Source organism: Coccidioides posadasii, chromosome 4 (assembly GCF_018416015.2).
Source record: "Coccidioides posadasii str. Silveira chromosome 4, complete sequence".
Classification (NCBI taxonomy): domain Eukaryota; kingdom Fungi; phylum Ascomycota; class Eurotiomycetes; order Onygenales; family Onygenaceae; genus Coccidioides; species Coccidioides posadasii.
Window position 1 is genome coordinate 218,081 of NC_089410.1, and position 17,720 is coordinate 235,800.

The window sequence follows — 17,720 nt, forward strand, 5'->3', positions numbered from 1 at the left end:
GTGGCCCCCGATGGGCCCTCGAGGTCCCCAGCAGCCCCATGGTAGAGACCATCTACCACGCCGCCGCCGCTGCCGCCTCCTCCTCCTCCCCCAACGGCACCTCCGGCCTCCGCCGCGATGACGACTTCCTCTGGATCGTCGAGCCTACCCGCGACGGGAACCTCTTCGTCTACAACCCCGGCCCCAACGGCCGCGGCCTCCACCGCCTCGGCCTCACCGTCAAGATGCTCGTCGACGAGACCCCTTACTCCGGCTCCGATCCCCCCGTCACCTACACCGCCCGCAAGGAGACCACCCTCTACACCGTCGACGCCCGCACCGGCGCCATCCTCCGCGTCTTCAGCTCCCGCGGCTCCACCCCGCCCGACCAGACCTGCCGCCGCCTGAACGAGTTCGGCTCCATCGACGAGGGCGAGTGCGAGTCCACCGGCACCCTCACTCTCGGCCGCATCGAGTACACCGTCACCGTCCAGGACACCGACTCCGGACTGCCCATCTGCACCATCAAGTACGCCGAATGGGCCCCCAACACTCGCGACGCTGACCTCCAGAGCCAGTACTTCAGGACCATGGACGAACGCCACATCTACAGCATGCATGACGGCGTCATCTTCGGCTTCGACCACTCCAAGGTCGACGGCCGCCGCTACACTCAGAAGTTCTCCTCCCCCGTCGCCAGGGTCTTCGACGTCGCCCGCCCGCTGACCATGGAGACCCCCGACACCCCCCTCGTCCTCCTCGCACAACCACCCCCGGACGACGACTACAGCGCCACCGGCATCGAAGGCCGAGAGGCCCGCGTCTTCGTCAACTGCACCGAAACCGGCGGCTGGTACGCCATGTCCGAACTCAGCTACCCGCTCGTGACCGGTCGTGCCAAACGCGCAGAGGGTTACAACGCTCGATTCCACCCGAAGGATAAGGGTCTCACGAGCCTCAGTCTCTCCCAGCAGAGGGCCGCCCTCGTCGGAGTCCATTCTCTCGCCCGTGCCTCCAACCACTTCGATCGGACGGTGCCCAGCATCTCCGGTCCCCCGGCGGACCGCTCGAACGACACTCCTCGCGAGCTCGTGGAGGAGCAGCCCGAGAAGCTTCCCGCGCCGGCAACGCCACGCATCAACAGCGTCATCATCCAGAAGGGCTGGGACAACGCTGTGGATATCTTCGTCACCATAATCCTACTGCTCATCGGAGCCTTCGTCTACCTCAACAGTCGTAACATCCAGGAGCTCGCCAAGCAGAAACTCGACCTCAAGAACATCATCTCTCTGGATACACCAGCGCCACCAGCAACTCCTACGTCGATATTGAAACGGAGCCCCCGGCAGCAACCCATCGACGATCTACGTCCGGAGCCCTCTGAGCTGCCGGCGATCGAGATCGAGGCGGAAGATTCGGTGTCGGAAACCGTGCCCGTTGAACGCTCCGTCACTCCACGCCCCGCCACCCCATTCAACGAAGACCCCGGCGCCGCTGAGACCGTCGACGATAACCCTTCTCTCCTCCAGCCACAGGGCACTCCTCGTGTTAGAATAGTGGAAAATTCGAACGAAGACGACGTTGATGAGGTTGACGGGCCCGCCGCCAGATCTCCCGAGAAGAAAAGTAAAGCCAGGCGTGGTCGACGCGGCGGTCAAGCGCACAAGCGAAGGAAAAAGCCCGCACCCGCCAACGAGGAGGACCAGAACCCGGGAGACGAGGCAACCCCCCGCAGGAACCAGGTGCCATCGCAGTCATCGCTCCGCGCGGAGCTGTCGAGGACAAGGACACAGTCTACAGAAATGCTCGAGGCCGATGGATCGATCCGGATCGGCCAGCTCAAAGTTTACACCGACACCGTCCTCGGCCACGGGAGCCACGGAACGGTCGTGTACAAGGGTTCCTTTGACGGTCGCCATGTCGCCGTCAAGCGCATGCTTGTCGAGTTTTACGACGTTGCCGCCCACGAGGTCGGCCTGCTACAGGAGAGTGATGACCACAACAACGTTATCCGGTACTTCTGTCGCGAGCAGACCGCCGGATTCCTGTACATCGCGCTGGAGCTCTGCCCCGCCTCCCTGCAAGAGATCGTGGAAAGGCCGTGGGACTATCCGACTCTCATCACTGGCGATTTAGCACTGCCGGATATCCTTCGCCAGATCACCGCTGGTGTCCGCTATCTCCACTCCCTTAAGATCGTTCATCGTGATCTAAAACCGCAGAACATCCTGGTCGCCGCCCCAAAAGCGCGCCGCGGATCTAGCGTCCTTCGGTTGCTCATTTCAGACTTTGGTCTTTGCAAGAAACTAGAAGATAACCAGAGCTCGTTCAGGGCTACAACCGCTCATGCCGCTGGAACGTCTGGCTGGCGCGCTCCGGAGCTCCTCGTTGACGACGAGAGTCCGGCAAATCCCGCTATGTGGTCGAACAACAGCATGGATTCGTCAGAACCCGCCGTCGTAGACCCACAGACAAACCGTAGAGCAACCCGAGCCATTGATATCTTTTCTCTCGGTTGCGTCTTCTACTATGTCTTGACCCGTGGCGGCCACCCCTTTGACAAGGATGGCAAGTTCATGCGAGAAGCAAATATTGTCAAAGGATATCATAATCTGGATGAGCTGAAACGTCTTGGGGACTATGCTTTCGAGGCGGAGGACCTGATTAGAAAGATGCTCTCTCTCGATCCGCGTAGTCGGTAAGTTCCACGATCATCATACTGCGTGTGATTCTCATACGTGTTCCTAGGCCCGATGCCACCACAGTCATGATACACCCCTTCTTCTGGTCTCCGGCAGAGCGACTCAGTTTCCTATGCGATGTGTCCGACCATTTCGAATTCGAGCCGCGAGACCCGCCATCCCCCGCACTAAAGTGTCTCGAGTCCGTCGGCGGAAATGTCATGTATCCAGATATGGACTTCCTCAAATCCCTTCCCAAGGACTTCAAAGACAGCCTTGGCAAGCAACGAAAATACACTGGCAGTAGGATGCTCGACCTTCTGCGTGCACTCCGTAATAAACGCAATCACTATAACGATATGCCAGAGCACCTTAAGGCACATATCGGTGGCTTGCCAGATGGCTACCTGCAGTTTTGGACCGTGCGATTCCCCAGCTTGCTGATCAACTGTCATTGGGTGATCACGAAACTGAATCTGATGGATACTGAGAGATTCAAGAGGTATTTCACTCCTCCGGAGTAGAGTTTAAGTCATACAAGCGCTTTTATATACACATATCTTCCAGACGTGCACCGTGCGGATTGATATGCCAGGAAATACATGTTACGTAGGTTACAATTTTCCCTCTGGTATTTTCCATAGATGTCAATGCATTTTTATTTTTTATTTTTTTTCTTCTATTTTTTTGGAGGGGGGAAGGGGTCTTGTCATGACCAGTTACGTGTTTACTCTTAGGCCTCCAGCTACTGCTGCCAGGGTTCGGGGACCCGATCAAATTTATCATGGTTCCAAACGGCTTTAATATTTGGATTGTTCCTATACGTACATACGTGCATACTCAGAACGCCCCACTGCTAGGAAGGTATATCAAGCTGAAATCGCGGCAAAATCATACAGTAGCTTTATGATAAACTCGAGCCGCTAGCTAACACTGATACTAACGATCTTCACATCCACCTCCGGCTTCTCCTTATGCGTTTTCACATTCTCAATCCGATGCACCACATCCAACCCCTTCACAGCCCGGCCAAATATCGTATGATGTCCATCCAACCAAGGCGTCTTCTCCGTCGTGATGAAAAACTGACTCCCGTTCGTATTCGGCCCCGCGTTCGCCATCGACAATGTATACGGCTTATCGTGCTTCAGCGAGGAAAACTCATCCTCAAACTCCCCTCCCCATATGGACTCTCCACCCGTCCCGTCACCGAGCGGGTCGCCGCCTTGGATCATGAACTTGCGAATCACCCGATGGAAGATGGTGTTGTTATAATACCCGTTGCGAGCATGCGTGACGAAGTTCTCTACCGCCTTTGGCGCGACGGACGGAAAGAGCCGGAGATGGATGTCGCCCATGGTGGTGTGGAGGATGGCAGAAGTGCCCATTTCAGCTTGTTTTTCAGCCGCGGCGGCCTGAGCAGCGTCCCGATCGTGCCGTGGCTTCTCGTTTTGTATGTCTCGTGTTGATTTTGAGATTTCGATTTCGTTGGTGAAGAGGTAAAAGCGGACCTTGGCGAATCCCGTACAGGCCAGGATTGGGTCACGTTCTTCGGCTTCTTGGAGGAGAGGATTGGCGCTGGCGGCCATGGAGACGGTGACAACGCCCTTTTTCTGCGGCTGGCCTTGATAGATGGCCAAGTTAAGGGCGCGGAACGGCTCATCCTTTCCAAACATTTTTACAACTCGGTTGGTGAAAGTGTTGATGCATTTGATCCCTAGTATGGAGCCGTACATCACGAAGTGCCCTGATTCATCGAATATCACGTTGATCTTTGGGGCAACCACGGGGTTTTGGAGGTCACGTTCGACAGCCATTCGACGACCGAACTCGACTTCTTCCAGCTTCTGTAAAGCTGTGCCCGCTTGCTGCATCTCTGTAAGAGTCGTGAGAGACTCGTCGTAGGATCTGTATAGCTTTCCCGTCGGAAAGTCGAATATTCGCACTTGGCGGTCAGGGAAAGAAAATGTCGCAAACTGATGGCCGGATGCGGAGAACGTGATGGACACAGGCGACGACTTGGCTTTTCTAAATGCGAATAGATCGGTCGAAGATTTGAGATCGAATAGCCCATCGGGTTTCTCAAAAGTGCCTTCTGGACGCCAATACTCTACCATGCCTTTGTTATCGGCCGATACGACGCAGTTATAGGTATTATTAAACGCCATGGCAACGACGGGAGCTCGATGGATGGACGACAAAATATGAAGGGGCGTAGGGTTCTCCCCTCGCCCGTCGAAAATGTGGATATCGTTGGCCGATTCACCGGACACAGCAAGGAGGGGCAATGACGCCCCTCTAGGGTGCACCCAGCAGACGCATCCGGGGACGAAATCAAGATTGAGGACAGACAGAAGATCTAACGTCAGTCAGAAGGACCGCTCGACAAGCAACGCATAAGGACCGCAGAGTCTTACATACCGAACGTAACAACATCAAATATCTTCACCGTCTTATCCGTGCCCGCCGTGGCAAAGCTTCGACCATCTGCGCTAGCATTGACGCTCTTAATTTCGCCCAAGTGAGCACGGAATTCTTTGACAAACTCCACGCTGACCGCCATCTTCTTCCAAAACTTGACCACTCCATCGATCGAGCTGGTTATCAGAAAGTCCGTCTGAGGTGTAACGACGACGAAAGAAAGCTGCTCCTTGTGCATCAACGACTTTGAGTACCGCGGTGATGCAGGCAGAGCATTAATGTAGAGCTTCTCGTACGGCAGCTTCCTTCGCTTCTTCTTTGGCTGCGCCGTGGGCAGGGCTGGGCCATAATCATCTTCTGAGGATGACACTTCGTCTAGATAGAGGCTCAGCACCAATGTCACAGAGAACCAGGGTCTTTCGTTCAGCCCACAAAGTACCTAGCAGTACGCACCATTTTCTTGCGACTCTTCCTCCAGCTGGGACCGAGATCGCTTGTTCGAAGGTCCATCTGGAGCGGCGTTTGTTTCGGCCATGATCGTGACGGCGCCAGAAAACAGCGTCGGATGCGCAGTACACCGGTGAGAAGATCTAGGGAAAGAGACAGATCTTCAAACCGACTTCGTCGCCAGCTCGAAACGTAACAACAACAAGCCGTGTGAAGAGAGCACCGTGTCGCTCGTTGGGTCGCTTTCGCTGAAGCTCATCTGTTTGGATTCCGCGGCACAGCTCCTACATCACGTGATCACAGCCCAAATCGTGTTGGCGTGAATCTTCTGCAGCTTACCTTGAGAGAGCACCACACATCGCAAGGGGAGGGGCCCAGGAGAGAACAGCTTCATTCCCCGGCATTCACGGTATATTTTAAGCTTCTTGCAATAGATTTGTGATCCGTCTGACTGCCCAATATGGTATGACCCGACAAATCCCCAAATAATTTTCTTTTCCATATATGCTGACCCTGGCAGTCGTTCAACAACCCCACTCAAATCTTCGCGGAAGATGTGACGGAGGAGAAGGGTGAAATTGCCCGTCTCTCTGCTTTTGTCGGTGCCATCGCGGTGGGAGATTTGGTTAAGAGCACCTTGGGACCCAAGGGAATGGACAAGATCCTTCAATCCGCGTAAGTGGGAGCTTTCAACTCGACCAGTTCAACAAGTCAGCTGTTAACGGTGTGAAACCAGCTCGACAGGGGAAATTATGGTCACAAACGATGGAGCTACGATATTAAAAGCTATTGCATTAGATAACGCTGCTGCGAAAGTGCTGGTGAACATCTCTAAAGTACAGGATGACGAAGTTGGTGACGGTACGACGTCCGTGACCGTGCTCGCTGCAGAACTACTACGTGAAGCGGAGAAGCTCGTCGAAAAGAAGATTCACCCTCAGGTTATCATCGATGGGTATAGAATAGCCAGCAAGGCTGCTCTTGGGGCTCTGGAGCAAGCTGCTGTCGATAACAGCTCCGACCCGGTCGCCTTCCGAAAAGATTTACACTCGATCGCTCGAACAACCCTCAGCTCCAAGGTCCTCGCTCAGGATCGAGACCACTTTGCTAGTTTGGCCTGTGATGCAGTCTTAAGACTAAAAGGCTCAACCGATTTGAGCCATATCCAGATCATTAAGAAGGCGGGTGGCAAGCTGTCGGATTCATATCTCGACGAAGGTTTCATCCTCGACAAGAAGATCGGCGTCAATCAGCCGAAGAGGCTCGAAAATGCAAAGATCTTGGTTGCCAACACAGCAATGGACACAGACAAAGTCAAGATCTTTGGAGCAAGAGTCAAGGTCGACTCTACGGGGAAGCTTGCTGAGTTGGAGAAAGCTGAGAAGGAAAAGATGAAAGCCAAGGTGGACAGGATCAAGGCCCATGGCATTAACTGTTTTGTGAACCGACAGCTCATTTATAACTGGCCCGAACAATTGTTTGCGGATGCCGGGATTGTTTCCATCGAACACGCCGATTTCGATGGCATCGAGCGATTGGCCCTGGTGACTGGCGGAGAGATCGCCTCCACCTTTGACCACCCTGATCAGGTGAAGCTGGGCCACTGTGACCTCATCGAAGAAGTCATCATTGGTGAAGATACTCTCATTAAGTTCTCGGGAGTTGCCGCCGGGCAAGCCTGCACAATCGTCTTGCGGGGCGCCACCGAACAACTTCTTGACGAGGCAGAGAGATCCCTCCACGATGCCCTTGCCGTCCTATCGCAAACCGTGAAAGAGCCAAAGGTGACACTCGGCGGTGGCTGTGCGGAAATGATCATGTCTAGGGCCGTCGAGCAAACCGCCCAAAACACCACTGGCAAGAAGCAGCTCGCAGTTGACGCGTTTGCCCAAGCGCTCAAGCAGCTCCCCACCATCCTCGCCGACAACGCCGGCCTGGATTCAAGCGACCTTGTTACCCGACTAAGGCAGGCTATCAACAAGGGGTTGATGAGCTCCGGTTTGGATCTTCTTACTCCCGGTGGCGGCATTGCAAACATGCGCGAACTTGGCGTCGTCGAAAGTTATAAGCTAAAGAGGGCGGTTGTGTCTTCAGCATCAGAAGCTGCAGAGGTAAGTCGTGGACTCTTATATATATTTCCTTGCCAGATCGCAAGACAGTACTAATACTCTTTTTCTTTTTCTTTTTTTTTTTCTTAAGCTCCTCCTTCGTGTCGATAACATCATCCGAAGCGCCCCGCGCAAGAGAGAGCGCGTCTAGGTTTGATAGGGCGTAATGTTTTTTCTTCAAACGCCTACGTTTCAAAGCTGGCTTTCGTTGCTATGTCCTCAAGAGACCAGGTGGGCATCGTGCAAGCACAACAGATTAATGAAAAGGAAATAGGGAATGGTGTTGCCGGCATTGTTGCTACAAGCGCAAAACTAAAATCGCACATATTTGCTAGACATGACAATGAAATAGTTAATTGTACCCCAGGATACCCAACATCTCTACCAGCTCTTTGTCCCAAAAGGAGTTCTCCCAGACGTGACGTGGCGTCAGGGAATAAAAATCGTCCGTCCATTATATCATTCGCCAACGCTCCCTTAGCAGTTTGCTATTGGCTTCTCTGTGGCATGGTTCTTGTCTAAAATGCCTATGCCTATGGGAATATCGGCCGAAGGGCTCTTCAAATTGTCTTTGATGCCTTCCCCAGAGGGTAACTGTGGAAAGTTTTGGGGAACTTGGTCTCTGGCTGCTGGACTTCGAGACCGGCGGAGCTGTTTATAAAATCCAGCATGCCAATCCTCACGGCTTCTAGTCAATTGGAGAATACTAACCAGGCTATTGGCATATCTGCTCTGCGTACGTTGGTCGAAGGCCTCGCGCGGTACTTCTTCCGCATCCCGAGATGTCTCCGAGAAAGGGCCTTAAACTCTCTGATGCTCCGAGTCAAAGACACGCATCCGAGAATTTGGAAAAGTTACTGGGCGTATTGTAGCCAAACACGGCCCGCCAGGGGGAACCTTGGATCTTGTGGCTTCTCATCTCGACAATGTCGACCCGAATGTAAGGAACTGGGCCGTCCAGTGTTTTTTACTGGCAAAGAGATCTTCCAGAGAGACATGTACGTTCTCTGATTTTTCGGTTAAAGGATGCGGATGCCAATGTTAGACTGTATGCCACAAAGGTGTTGGGGAGATACACGTCCTTGCTAATGACAACCCTGGACTTCCTCGTCTCTGAATTAAAAGATGCCGGTCAACATGCCAGGATGCGGATACTAGGGATTTTAAGCAAGCAAGCGGGCTTGCCGGAGAGTATTCAAATGTCTCTGGTCTCTGAATTAAAAGATGCCAATCTCGATACTGGAAAGCGGATAATAAGTATTCTTAGCAAACAAAAAGCGCTGTCGGAGGATATCTTAACGGCTCTGAAACCTAGATCAGAAAATGCTGATCCAGATGCTATCAAGTGGATAGATAATGTTATTGACAAGCAATTGGCTCTGTCGGAGAGTACCGAAAGGTTTCTGGTCGCTATGTCAGAGCGTGCCGGACCAGGTGTCAGGAAGCGGATAGTAGAGATTTTTGAGAACCCGGCCAGCAGGAGCCTACCCTAAACGTTCTGGACTCCGAACTACAAAGTGAATATGGGTGCGGAACGAGGAAGCTTCCTGTGGCTCGGGTTAGGAGTCCAAGTACGTGTGTATCGAAAAACTCTCCCCTGAAGCCTACATTAGATGCTATGCTGAGTTGGTCTGCGTACGGGTACCCCAACGAATTGATAAGAAAGAAACTATGCGCAAGCAATTACTTGTCCTCGCGTTTCCCAACAATGGACACCGACACCATTCGAGGTTTATTTTGAAGTTGGTTCGCAGAGAGTGTTGGGGGAGAGATATCACAGCAATGCAGCAGTTCCTTCGCGGTTAATTTAACGCTATATGAGGCAATGATGCGTACGGTAGGGGGTAGGACTTGCCTGCTACTTAAGAGACGGAAGCCTGTACCTCGAAGAAGAGTCGGGTGGTCGAACAGGGATCCGCCTTATAAGAAGGTCGAGGCATCTTGCTTGGACTTGGAGGAGGGAGACGCCAACCGTCCCTTCCAAACCGTTCACACCGCGAAAATTCAAGTGAACCGAACGAAGCCGCTTATATATTAATATAAACTACACTGGTAAGTTGCCTTTCCTAAATCCTTACGTGCCTAGCTAAAACTCATTTTCTCAGAATAAGAAGTCATTCTTGTCCTTCTTCAATATGTGCTTCATGGAAAACCCGGCTCCAGTATACTTCACCAAGTGCAAGCATACCATCAATATGCCTGCAGAGCCAACTCCCCGGATGTGTACTGCAGCGCACCAGCGTTCACCTCCATCATGGTGTCCTGATCCTCCTAAACCTACCTCAAAAGCATCAAGCACAAACCGTCAACATCTCTGCCCCGATTGTCGAAAGAAGTGATGATCCTAAGAATAAGGACAATAGCGGGAACGGTGGTGCAGGTGCAGGTGCAGGCTCAGCGTCGAAGTCTGCTATTCAAGTTTCTGGCTAGGAATCATTCAGAGCAGAAGCTGATAACTTAAGGCCTTGTTTGTTTCTGGAAAAGAAGCTTATTCATGCTTCGAGCCACTCATTTACACTTTATCCCTGAGCTTCACCACTACGCTGTCCTTTCATTACTACATTTGCTATCCAGACATTCTCCTCACTATCCTCCGATTATGGTGAAGACTTATTATTGAGGCAGTACGCTGTTTGTTTGCTATCCACAAATTCGTGATACATACCTCGGTACGCATACAGTTAGTTGCTTTCAGACACTGAGAAAAGATTGTGAGGCATGCCGCTTTTAGTATTCGTACTCCGTAGCAGAGTTCTAATTAGGCTATCACCCTTATACAAGCAAATCTAAGAATCTAATTGGCTAATTCCTCACTTAATGCTTTTACGAGACATCACGTGACGAGTGAAATAAGATTACCTACTGTACTGACTGACAGAAGTTCCACTGATCTTTCTGTTAAGTACTCTGTAGAAGATAAATTAATCCCTCCAAGCTGCCTTCTGCAACTGTGGCCCTTTACTGTCTTACTAGTTCCAGCTGTCTGTCTTCTGCTTTTGGGACGTTCCTCTGCTACCCTCGCCGGCAACAATCATGATATTCTCCAATATCAGTAACTGGTTCTGGGATGTTGTTTGGCCTCCTGCGACTCAGGACGCAGCTGAGACAAAGGTGAGCTTGATCAAGTTGTTTTCGTCTCCTCTTACTAAGTTGAATGAAATTACAGCTTGATGATACTCAAGCTCAACTCCAAACAAACAAAAAGAGAGTTGGATCACCTCTCAATGCTCAAACTCCTCAAACGGACACACAGTATTACGACGCCCAACCTCGAGTGGATATAGAGCCCTTGAACAGCCCTGAAGAATCCCAGAGCACCCAAATTTCTCCATTGTCCCATGATCCTTATTGTGACCTCTCGGTTATTGGGATTGGCATGACTGGGCTTGTTCTTGAGATGGGGAAGGACCGTGTTGTTAAGATACCTAAGCGCTATGAATCTGAACATTATCGCGACCGCGAGCAGATGGAATATGTGAACGAAATAAATCAGCAAACCCTGCAGAATGAGATCCAAGTCTTTGAACGCCTAGGCAATTATAAAGGCATTATTCCTTGCTTTAAAACATCCCAGTATGGGATTGAGCTAGCCCGTGCACAGGGGGATCTTGAGTCCTATCTAGAAACTAGTCCGGAACCTGAGGACTCGTTAAAAGTCAACTGGATGTTGAGTCTTGTTGAGACCTTCTCCTATGTTCATTCTTGCAAAGTATTTGTGGATGATATTGCTCTCCGCAATATCTTAATATGGGATGGGCAGCTCCGACTTGCAGATTTCGGACAGTCTGTTTTATTACCACTTGATATCGACATTGCTTCCGCGAATGATAATGACTTGAATGTGCAGATTGAGATACTCCATCTTGGTTGGGTACTCTACTCCCTTGCGTCCTGGAAAGTCCATAAGTACTATTTTTTCAACCCTGAGAACCCTGATCTCTGTTGGCCTGAACCAGACTCATTCCCAAATGTTGATGATGTTCTCTGTGGAAGGATAATTGTGAAGTGTTGGCATGGTGAATATGCAAGTATGGATCATGTGAAAGATGAAGCCCATCAATTGCTCATTAGCCTCTAAGGCCACAGAGTGTGATGCTGGTAATGTTTCCTGTCTGATATCTGGTTTTTATAAACAAGGCTGCAGGCAGCCCTACTAGAATAGTGTATAACAGTGTTAAGTGGGATTACATGTACAGATTTTATGCTTTTTTATATCTTCAGCGCTGCATTTGGGGCAATCTGCAACAAGAGGACTTCAAGCCTTCTTGGAAAATTTAGAAATTGTCTACAGGTTAACGAATATTTTGTATGGAGATTCAATTTTGGAAGAGATTTTCGTCCATTTTACAGAGGATTTGTTATATAAGGTGATCATTACATAGAGGCATTACTGTACCAACAATCTTGATTGTTTGAAAATATTAGCATTGGCGCTAAGAGTTGGAACTGTCGCCATGCCGCAGGGGCATGCCCAAATCAACCATATCTTAGGTGATCTGAGTATGATTTCGCAGGATTTAAGGTTTAGATATAGAGCTTGGGTGATGGATGTTGTAGCACAGCTGCCTGATGTAGGCATTGTGAATGTGCCAGATGTTTCAGAGGTGATGGCCAAGGCATATAAAATCATGGATGTGAATCAATTCAAGATAGAACAAGGGACAGGGGAATTCATTGTTGCATTATTCTAGTTATATTGCCTTGGAGTTTTCTTTGTGATAAAGTGTTGTATTAAACAATAATGTAGTTCATCACTAAGCAAGCCACACCACTAAACAAGCCAAATCTTCCACCACTAAAATTCCTCCAACATTCAACATTTAATATGTGACAACATGGTCAACAATGTCTTAATTAGGCTTGCAATTAAAGATCTTGAATTACAAGAGATCTTAAATTATGCTGCAACTGTGAGAAAGTACTCAGTTAACTGAGAGACTTTATACTGATGATATAAAGATTTCTAACTTGCTCAGTGTTGTGTAGGTTTTTGTAACTGGGAATCTCCCTGGGTCCTTTGAGGTCTTGAGAGTATCAAAGGGCTTAAAGAGAGCAACAACAGATTGGAGGTAGTGATTAATAATCTAATAATGCTCTGGTTGAGTGGGCAGTCTTGCTCTGATGACAAAGAATTTCTGTACAGATATATCAGAGTCAGGGCAAGACTATTGTGCCTTCTTAAGAGTAGTGGGATCAGGTATAGTTGTACAGTATTACAAGACTTCAGTGATATGAAAAGTAATCAAGATATGAAAATATCTGATTCAAAGATATCTGTAAGATAGATAAGAAGATTAATCATGATGAACAAGTTCATCAGATCTCTAGTAATAAGTGTTCTTATATACATGATGCTCTTCTGATGATAGTTCTGCTAAGCCATTCTATTTATTCTATTACAGTATGCTTGCTATGTTCTTTAATTAGTTCTATCATACTTAGTGTGATTGGTCAGCTTATCAGTTCTATTGCTGATCACATGACTTTTCATTCTAAAGTTTCTCTACAATAGTTTATAATTCTGTCTTGTTAGGTTTTATTTAATTGTTCTGTATCTTTGGCTGTTATGCCACAAGATTTATAATATCATCTTTTTTTTTTTACAGTATGTTGTTTCCAACTGCTCTGCTTTCTTTTCTGAAGTATAAAAGAGTGTCTTTTCATTTTCTTTGAGCTTTCTTGTTTCTTATTTTAGTGAGTGTCTCTATAATTCTCTTTCACCATGTTATCTGCTTCTAATGTTCACAAGAATAATTTTCTTTTTGCCATTGAGTGATCTGGATTTGTTATGCTTTCTCCCTGCTCTCAGTGTTTCTTACTGAATAAGACTTGTCTAAAGTCAAGTCATTCTTCTTGATGTAGCAAGTGTGTTTGTGCTGGTTGTTGTTGCATCCACAATAATGATTCTTTCACTGCTAATTGGCAGAAGCTGTTTGAGACTCAGAATAAGCTTGAGTATACTGAGTAAGAAACTCTCTCTTGTCTTCTCTATCTTCAAAAGCAGAAAAAGTTATTCTGTAATCAGGTCAGTAAATTTCTTGAGTCTGAATTAAAGTCTGTAGAAGACCTGAAATATCTTAAGAAAGAGAAACAGAAAAGAGTGACTAAGCAGACAGAGATTCAAAATCTGCTTGCTTTATTAAATGATTTTTCTTTCTTGGGTTCTTTTCTGGTTATCTCTGATTTGTTTGTTAATGCTTTGCTGAATGAGAGTATCATTAATAATATATCTTAACAATTGTCCAGATGTTCTTGAGATTTTCTGTTGATTTTCAGATGTTCTCTGAGATATTGTACTCTTTCTATTTCATTAAGTAGTGAAGTTTTCTGCTGATCTTCTGATGATCTAGTATCTGTTTGACTTCATATTCTTGTTCTTCATCAATCTCTGTAGGCATTTCATTGACATGTAGTGGTGCTTTCTCCAATAATAAGACATGAAATACTGGGTGTATTCTCATCTTCTTGAATAGCTGAAGTTTATAGTTGATCTTTCTGATCTGCTTTGTGATTTTGTATGGTTCTAATTTTTTGAAATCAAGTTTTTCACTTGGTTGTTTGGTTTTGATATTTTGTCAAATTAGAAATACTTTTTCTCTCTCTTTCAGGATTGGTGTCTTCTGGCATCTTTTGTTATAGTAATACTTCATTCTCTTGTTCAGAAATTTGATGTCCAGTTTCATCTGATTCTATAGTTCTTATAGTTGTATTGCTATAAGTTCTGCTTTTTAAGTCTTTTATCATGCAATTCTTGGTTGTTTCTGTATTTCTGATTCTCTGCTATAGTTCATGTAGAATAGTATCATTTCTGTGGTGGCATTCTTTGCTCTGTTGTATGCCAATTGTGCCATGAGTAGTAGTGTAATCTAATTATTCTACTGATAGTTAATATATCTTTGCAGATATTGCTCCAAGATTTGATTTAGTTGCTCTGTCTGTTTATCTGTCTGTGAGTGATAGGCTGTTGACATTTTCTGTTCAATTCCCAATTATATTATTAGTGTTATTCAGAATTTGCTTGTAATTCTGGTGTTCTGATCTGTGATTATCTCTTCTGGCATTCTGTGGTTGGCAAGCATGTTTTGTAGTACTATCAGTACTGTATCTGATGCTGTTGTTGCTTCTCTGAATGATATGAAGTATCTGTACTTTGTTAATCTGTTGGTGATCACTAGTATTGAGTTGTACTTCTTTTCTTTCATATTCTTTGAATTTGGGAGTTTTGTGATAAAATCCATTGCTATAGATCTCTATAATTCTTGCAGTTGCAGTATTGGCTGTAGCTTTCTGTATAATTAGTGTTTGTTGGCTTTGCTTTGTGCACATGTCTTATATTCTTTAACATGTTGTTAAATATCTGTCCACATTCCTGGCCAATAGTAGGTTCTTGTGATTTTCTTCATTGTCTTGTCAATCCCAAAATGTCCTGCAGTGATTGTATTATATACTTGTACCATCACTTGCTTTCTGACTTCTCTGAATACATATATCAGTCTGTAATATAGTATCATTCTATCTTCTTCTTTAAAGTTCTCATTTTTCTTGTTAATTTTTCTTGTATATTTATCTTTCTTCATTGCTTCTTTAATCTTTTCTTCAATATCTGATTCTTCTGTGGTGATTCTTGTTGCTTTCAATGTTTGTTGGTCCAGAATTATATTCTTTATTTCTTTCAACTTTTTGAAGAGTGTTCTTGAATCTTGTTCTTTTCTTATAAGATCTGGTCTTTGGCTTAATACATCCACTCAGACATTTTCTGTGTTTTTGCAGTGTTGTATTCTAAAGTTGTAGTGTACCAGTACATCTGTGTACTATCTGGCTTGTTGTTTTGTGAGCTCTTTGGTCATTATAAAGTATTGCAGGTTGTTGTGGTCTGAGATGATTTCTATCTGATGTTGATTTTCTTGTAGTTTGATCTTTTATTTTTTCAGTAATGTCACTATTCCAAGTAGTTTCTTATTGTGGATATTGTAGTTTTGTTCAGCTGATGTTATTATTCTTGTGTAGCATGTGACTAGTTACAGTCTTTCTTGCTCATCTGATTGTTGTAGTCTTTCTGCTATCACACAGTTCAATGCATTCATATTAATTACACATCTCTTTGTTAAGTTGTAGTGTTGTCTTATTTCTTCTTTTCTGAACTTGTCTTTTATTGCTTCAAATATTTGTTGATACTCTGTTATTCATTTGAACACTTTATCTTTCTTGAATAGTTGTGTGAGCAGTCTTGCTTCTTTTGAAAATCTGTGTATAAACTGTCAGTAGTAATTTGCTAGTCTGTAGAACATCTGAACTTCTTTAACTTTCTTTAGTATCAGCTATTGTAGTATTTTGTTGATTTTTTCTAGCTCTATTCATATTTCTTCTGTTGACACAAAATGTCCAAGATATCTGATTTTCTTCTTGAAGAAGTCACACTTCTTTAGTTTTGCTGGTAGGTTGTATTTTTGTAATTTCTTCAGTACTTTCTTGACTTTTCCAGTGTGATTCTTTCAGTCTTCTTTGGTAAATATAACCACATCATCAAGGTATGTGATGACAAAATTGTCTAGGTATTCTCACAGTATGTTGTTAATGAGTGCTTGGAATGTTGCTGGTGTGTTTGTTAATTCAAATAGCATAACATTGTATTCATATAGTCTGTATTGTGTTCTGAATGCTGTTTTTCATTTGTCACCTTCTTTGATTCATATCTGGTGGTAGATGTCTTTAATGTTGATTAGAGTAAACCATGTTACTTCTCTTAATCTGTTCTGCACTTCTTCAATCAGTGGTATTGAGTAGCAGTTCTTGACTGTGATGCTGTTCAACTGTCTGTAATCTATGTATAGTTGTAAGGTTCTGTTCTTCTTTGGTGCAAACAGTATTGGATATTCTACTGATGACATCAACTTTCTGATGTAATCTTTCTTGAGATTATTCTCAATGTATTTCTTCACTTCAGCTGATTCTTTCTTATTCAATCTATATATTGGCAATTTTGCTGATTGTTTTCTGTCTTGTAGTTTTATCTTATGGTCTCAGAGCTCATGCTTTGATAGACTATTGCTTTGATCTCTTTCTCTGAATACATTAATATATTTCCAGAATTCTTCTGGTAGAGTTTCTTTGATCTTTTCATTCTGGTCATTCTTTTATACTTGCAGCTGCTTCAAGTTATTATGGTTCTTTGTGACTTGATTCACTTCATCATCATGGGTCAGGTTTTCATGAATTTCTTCTGTATTAATTAATTGTTCTTTGTGCAGTATCTTTCTGTTGATCTGACTTATTATGGCCAGTGTCTTGTCTAAGTTATTTCTGAGTATAGATCTTTAATTATGATGTACTGGTTCAAGAGAGCATCTACAGTTTGTCAGTCTAATCTTTTCTTCTTATCAGTAAATTTCTGAATTGTGCTGTTTCAATCAAGAGTATTTCAAGACTATATTATAGTTCTCTAAGTTTGTCACTTTGAAACACACTTTCTTGTGGTGTTGTTCTATTCTCATTCTGATGAGATATGTCTCTTCTTCAACTCTATCAAGAGTTTCTTCTTCCAGTCTCAATAACTGGTAGGGATATTTCTTTATTCACTTCACAATGCCAGCTTATTTGATAAATCTTCTGTTAATAAATAGTTCAGTTACTTCTGAGTCCATTAGAACTGTTGCACACTTTGATTCAAGTAAGATTGCTATAACTCTGAGATAACAGATTTGTTTATTAGTGACTAACAGTTTTGCTTGTTTATTCATACTACTTACAGACTCATGTTTGTGGTAGTCTGCTCATTTCCTAAATCAATAAGAGTTGTCTTGGGTGTCTGTTTATGTATTTTGCAATTATTTCTGTTGGTATATTATTTCTTGTGTATTTTCTGCATATACTTGTTATCTTTGCATTCTGTGCAGTTTTCACATTCTTTCAAACCATGCAGAGATCTCATTATTTTCCAAAATCTTTTGTCTTTATAAAATTCACATTGGCATTTGTACTCAAATTCATTGTGGTATAGATGATTTAGTTTTTCCATCTCTTTCTGCTTTTTGTTCCAGTGCTGTCCGCATATTATTATTGCTAGTAATTTATTTTCTTCTTCACA

General features: G+C 45.4%; 5 protein-coding genes across 5 annotated transcripts; 4 read left to right on the forward strand and 1 right to left on the reverse strand.

Moving 5' to 3' along the window:
* Positions 1-150: 150 nt before the first annotated feature.
* Positions 151-3,312, forward strand: IRE1 (bifunctional endoribonuclease/protein kinase ire1). Its single transcript, XM_003071904.2, has 2 exons — positions 151-2,677; positions 2,728-3,312. The coding sequence occupies exons 1-2, from the start codon at positions 225-227 to the stop codon at positions 3,182-3,184; spliced, it is 2,910 nt and encodes a 969-aa protein (XP_003071950.2). The 5' UTR covers positions 151-224; the 3' UTR covers positions 3,185-3,312.
* A 194-nt stretch (positions 3,313-3,506) lies between these two features.
* Positions 3,507-5,757, reverse strand: D8B26_007036 (uncharacterized protein). The gene is made up of 3 exons (XM_003071905.2): positions 5,535-5,757; positions 5,082-5,456; positions 3,507-5,019 (listed from the first exon to the last, which is right to left on the reverse strand). The coding sequence occupies exons 1-3, from the start codon at positions 5,614-5,616 to the stop codon at positions 3,584-3,586; spliced, it is 1,893 nt and encodes a 630-aa protein (XP_003071951.2). The 5' UTR covers positions 5,617-5,757; the 3' UTR covers positions 3,507-3,583.
* A 113-nt stretch (positions 5,758-5,870) lies between these two features.
* On the forward strand, positions 5,871-8,020 carry CCT2 (T-complex protein 1 subunit beta). Its single transcript, XM_003071906.2, has 4 exons — positions 5,871-5,991; positions 6,049-6,203; positions 6,265-7,639; positions 7,728-8,020. Exons 1-4 carry the CDS (start codon positions 5,989-5,991, stop codon positions 7,785-7,787), a joined length of 1,593 nt encoding a protein of 530 aa, XP_003071952.2. The 5' UTR covers positions 5,871-5,988; the 3' UTR covers positions 7,788-8,020.
* Positions 8,021-8,305: 285 nt separating this feature from the next.
* On the forward strand, positions 8,306-9,129 carry D8B26_007038 (uncharacterized protein; the record flags this gene model as incomplete). The annotated part of the gene is made up of 2 exons (XM_066125388.1): positions 8,306-8,634; positions 8,682-9,129. The coding sequence occupies 2 exons, from the start codon at positions 8,306-8,308 to the stop codon at positions 9,127-9,129; spliced, it is 777 nt and encodes a 258-aa protein (XP_065981470.1).
* A 1,540-nt stretch (positions 9,130-10,669) lies between these two features.
* Positions 10,670-11,714, forward strand: D8B26_007039 (uncharacterized protein; the record flags this gene model as incomplete). Its single annotated transcript, XM_003071907.2, has 2 exons — positions 10,670-10,747; positions 10,803-11,714. 2 exons carry the CDS (start codon positions 10,670-10,672, stop codon positions 11,712-11,714), a joined length of 990 nt encoding a protein of 329 aa, XP_003071953.2.
* Between the last annotated feature and the right edge of the window lie 6,006 nt (positions 11,715-17,720).

Coding starts and splice junctions, on each gene's coding strand:
- IRE1 (XM_003071904.2), top strand. CDS start 225: ATGCTCGTCGACGAGACCCCTTACTCCGGCTCCGATCCCCCCGTCACC. Junction 2,678..2,727: donor TCTCTCGATCCGCGTAGTCG/GTAAGTTCCACG, acceptor ACGTGTTCCTAG/GCCCGATGCCACCACAGTCA.
- D8B26_007036 (XM_003071905.2), bottom strand. CDS start 5,616: ATGGCCGAAACAAACGCCGCTCCAGATGGACCTTCGAACAAGCGATCT. Junction 5,457..5,534: donor GGAAGAGTCGCAAGAAAATG/GTGCGTACTGCT, acceptor GCCTCTATCTAG/ACGAAGTGTCATCCTCAGAA. Junction 5,020..5,081: donor ATTTGATGTTGTTACGTTCG/GTATGTAAGACT, acceptor GACTGACGTTAG/ATCTTCTGTCTGTCCTCAAT.
- CCT2 (XM_003071906.2), top strand. Junction 6,204..6,264: donor GACAAGATCCTTCAATCCGC/GTAAGTGGGAGC, acceptor GTGTGAAACCAG/CTCGACAGGGGAAATTATGG. Junction 7,640..7,727: donor CAGCATCAGAAGCTGCAGAG/GTAAGTCGTGGA, acceptor TTTTTTCTTAAG/CTCCTCCTTCGTGTCGATAA.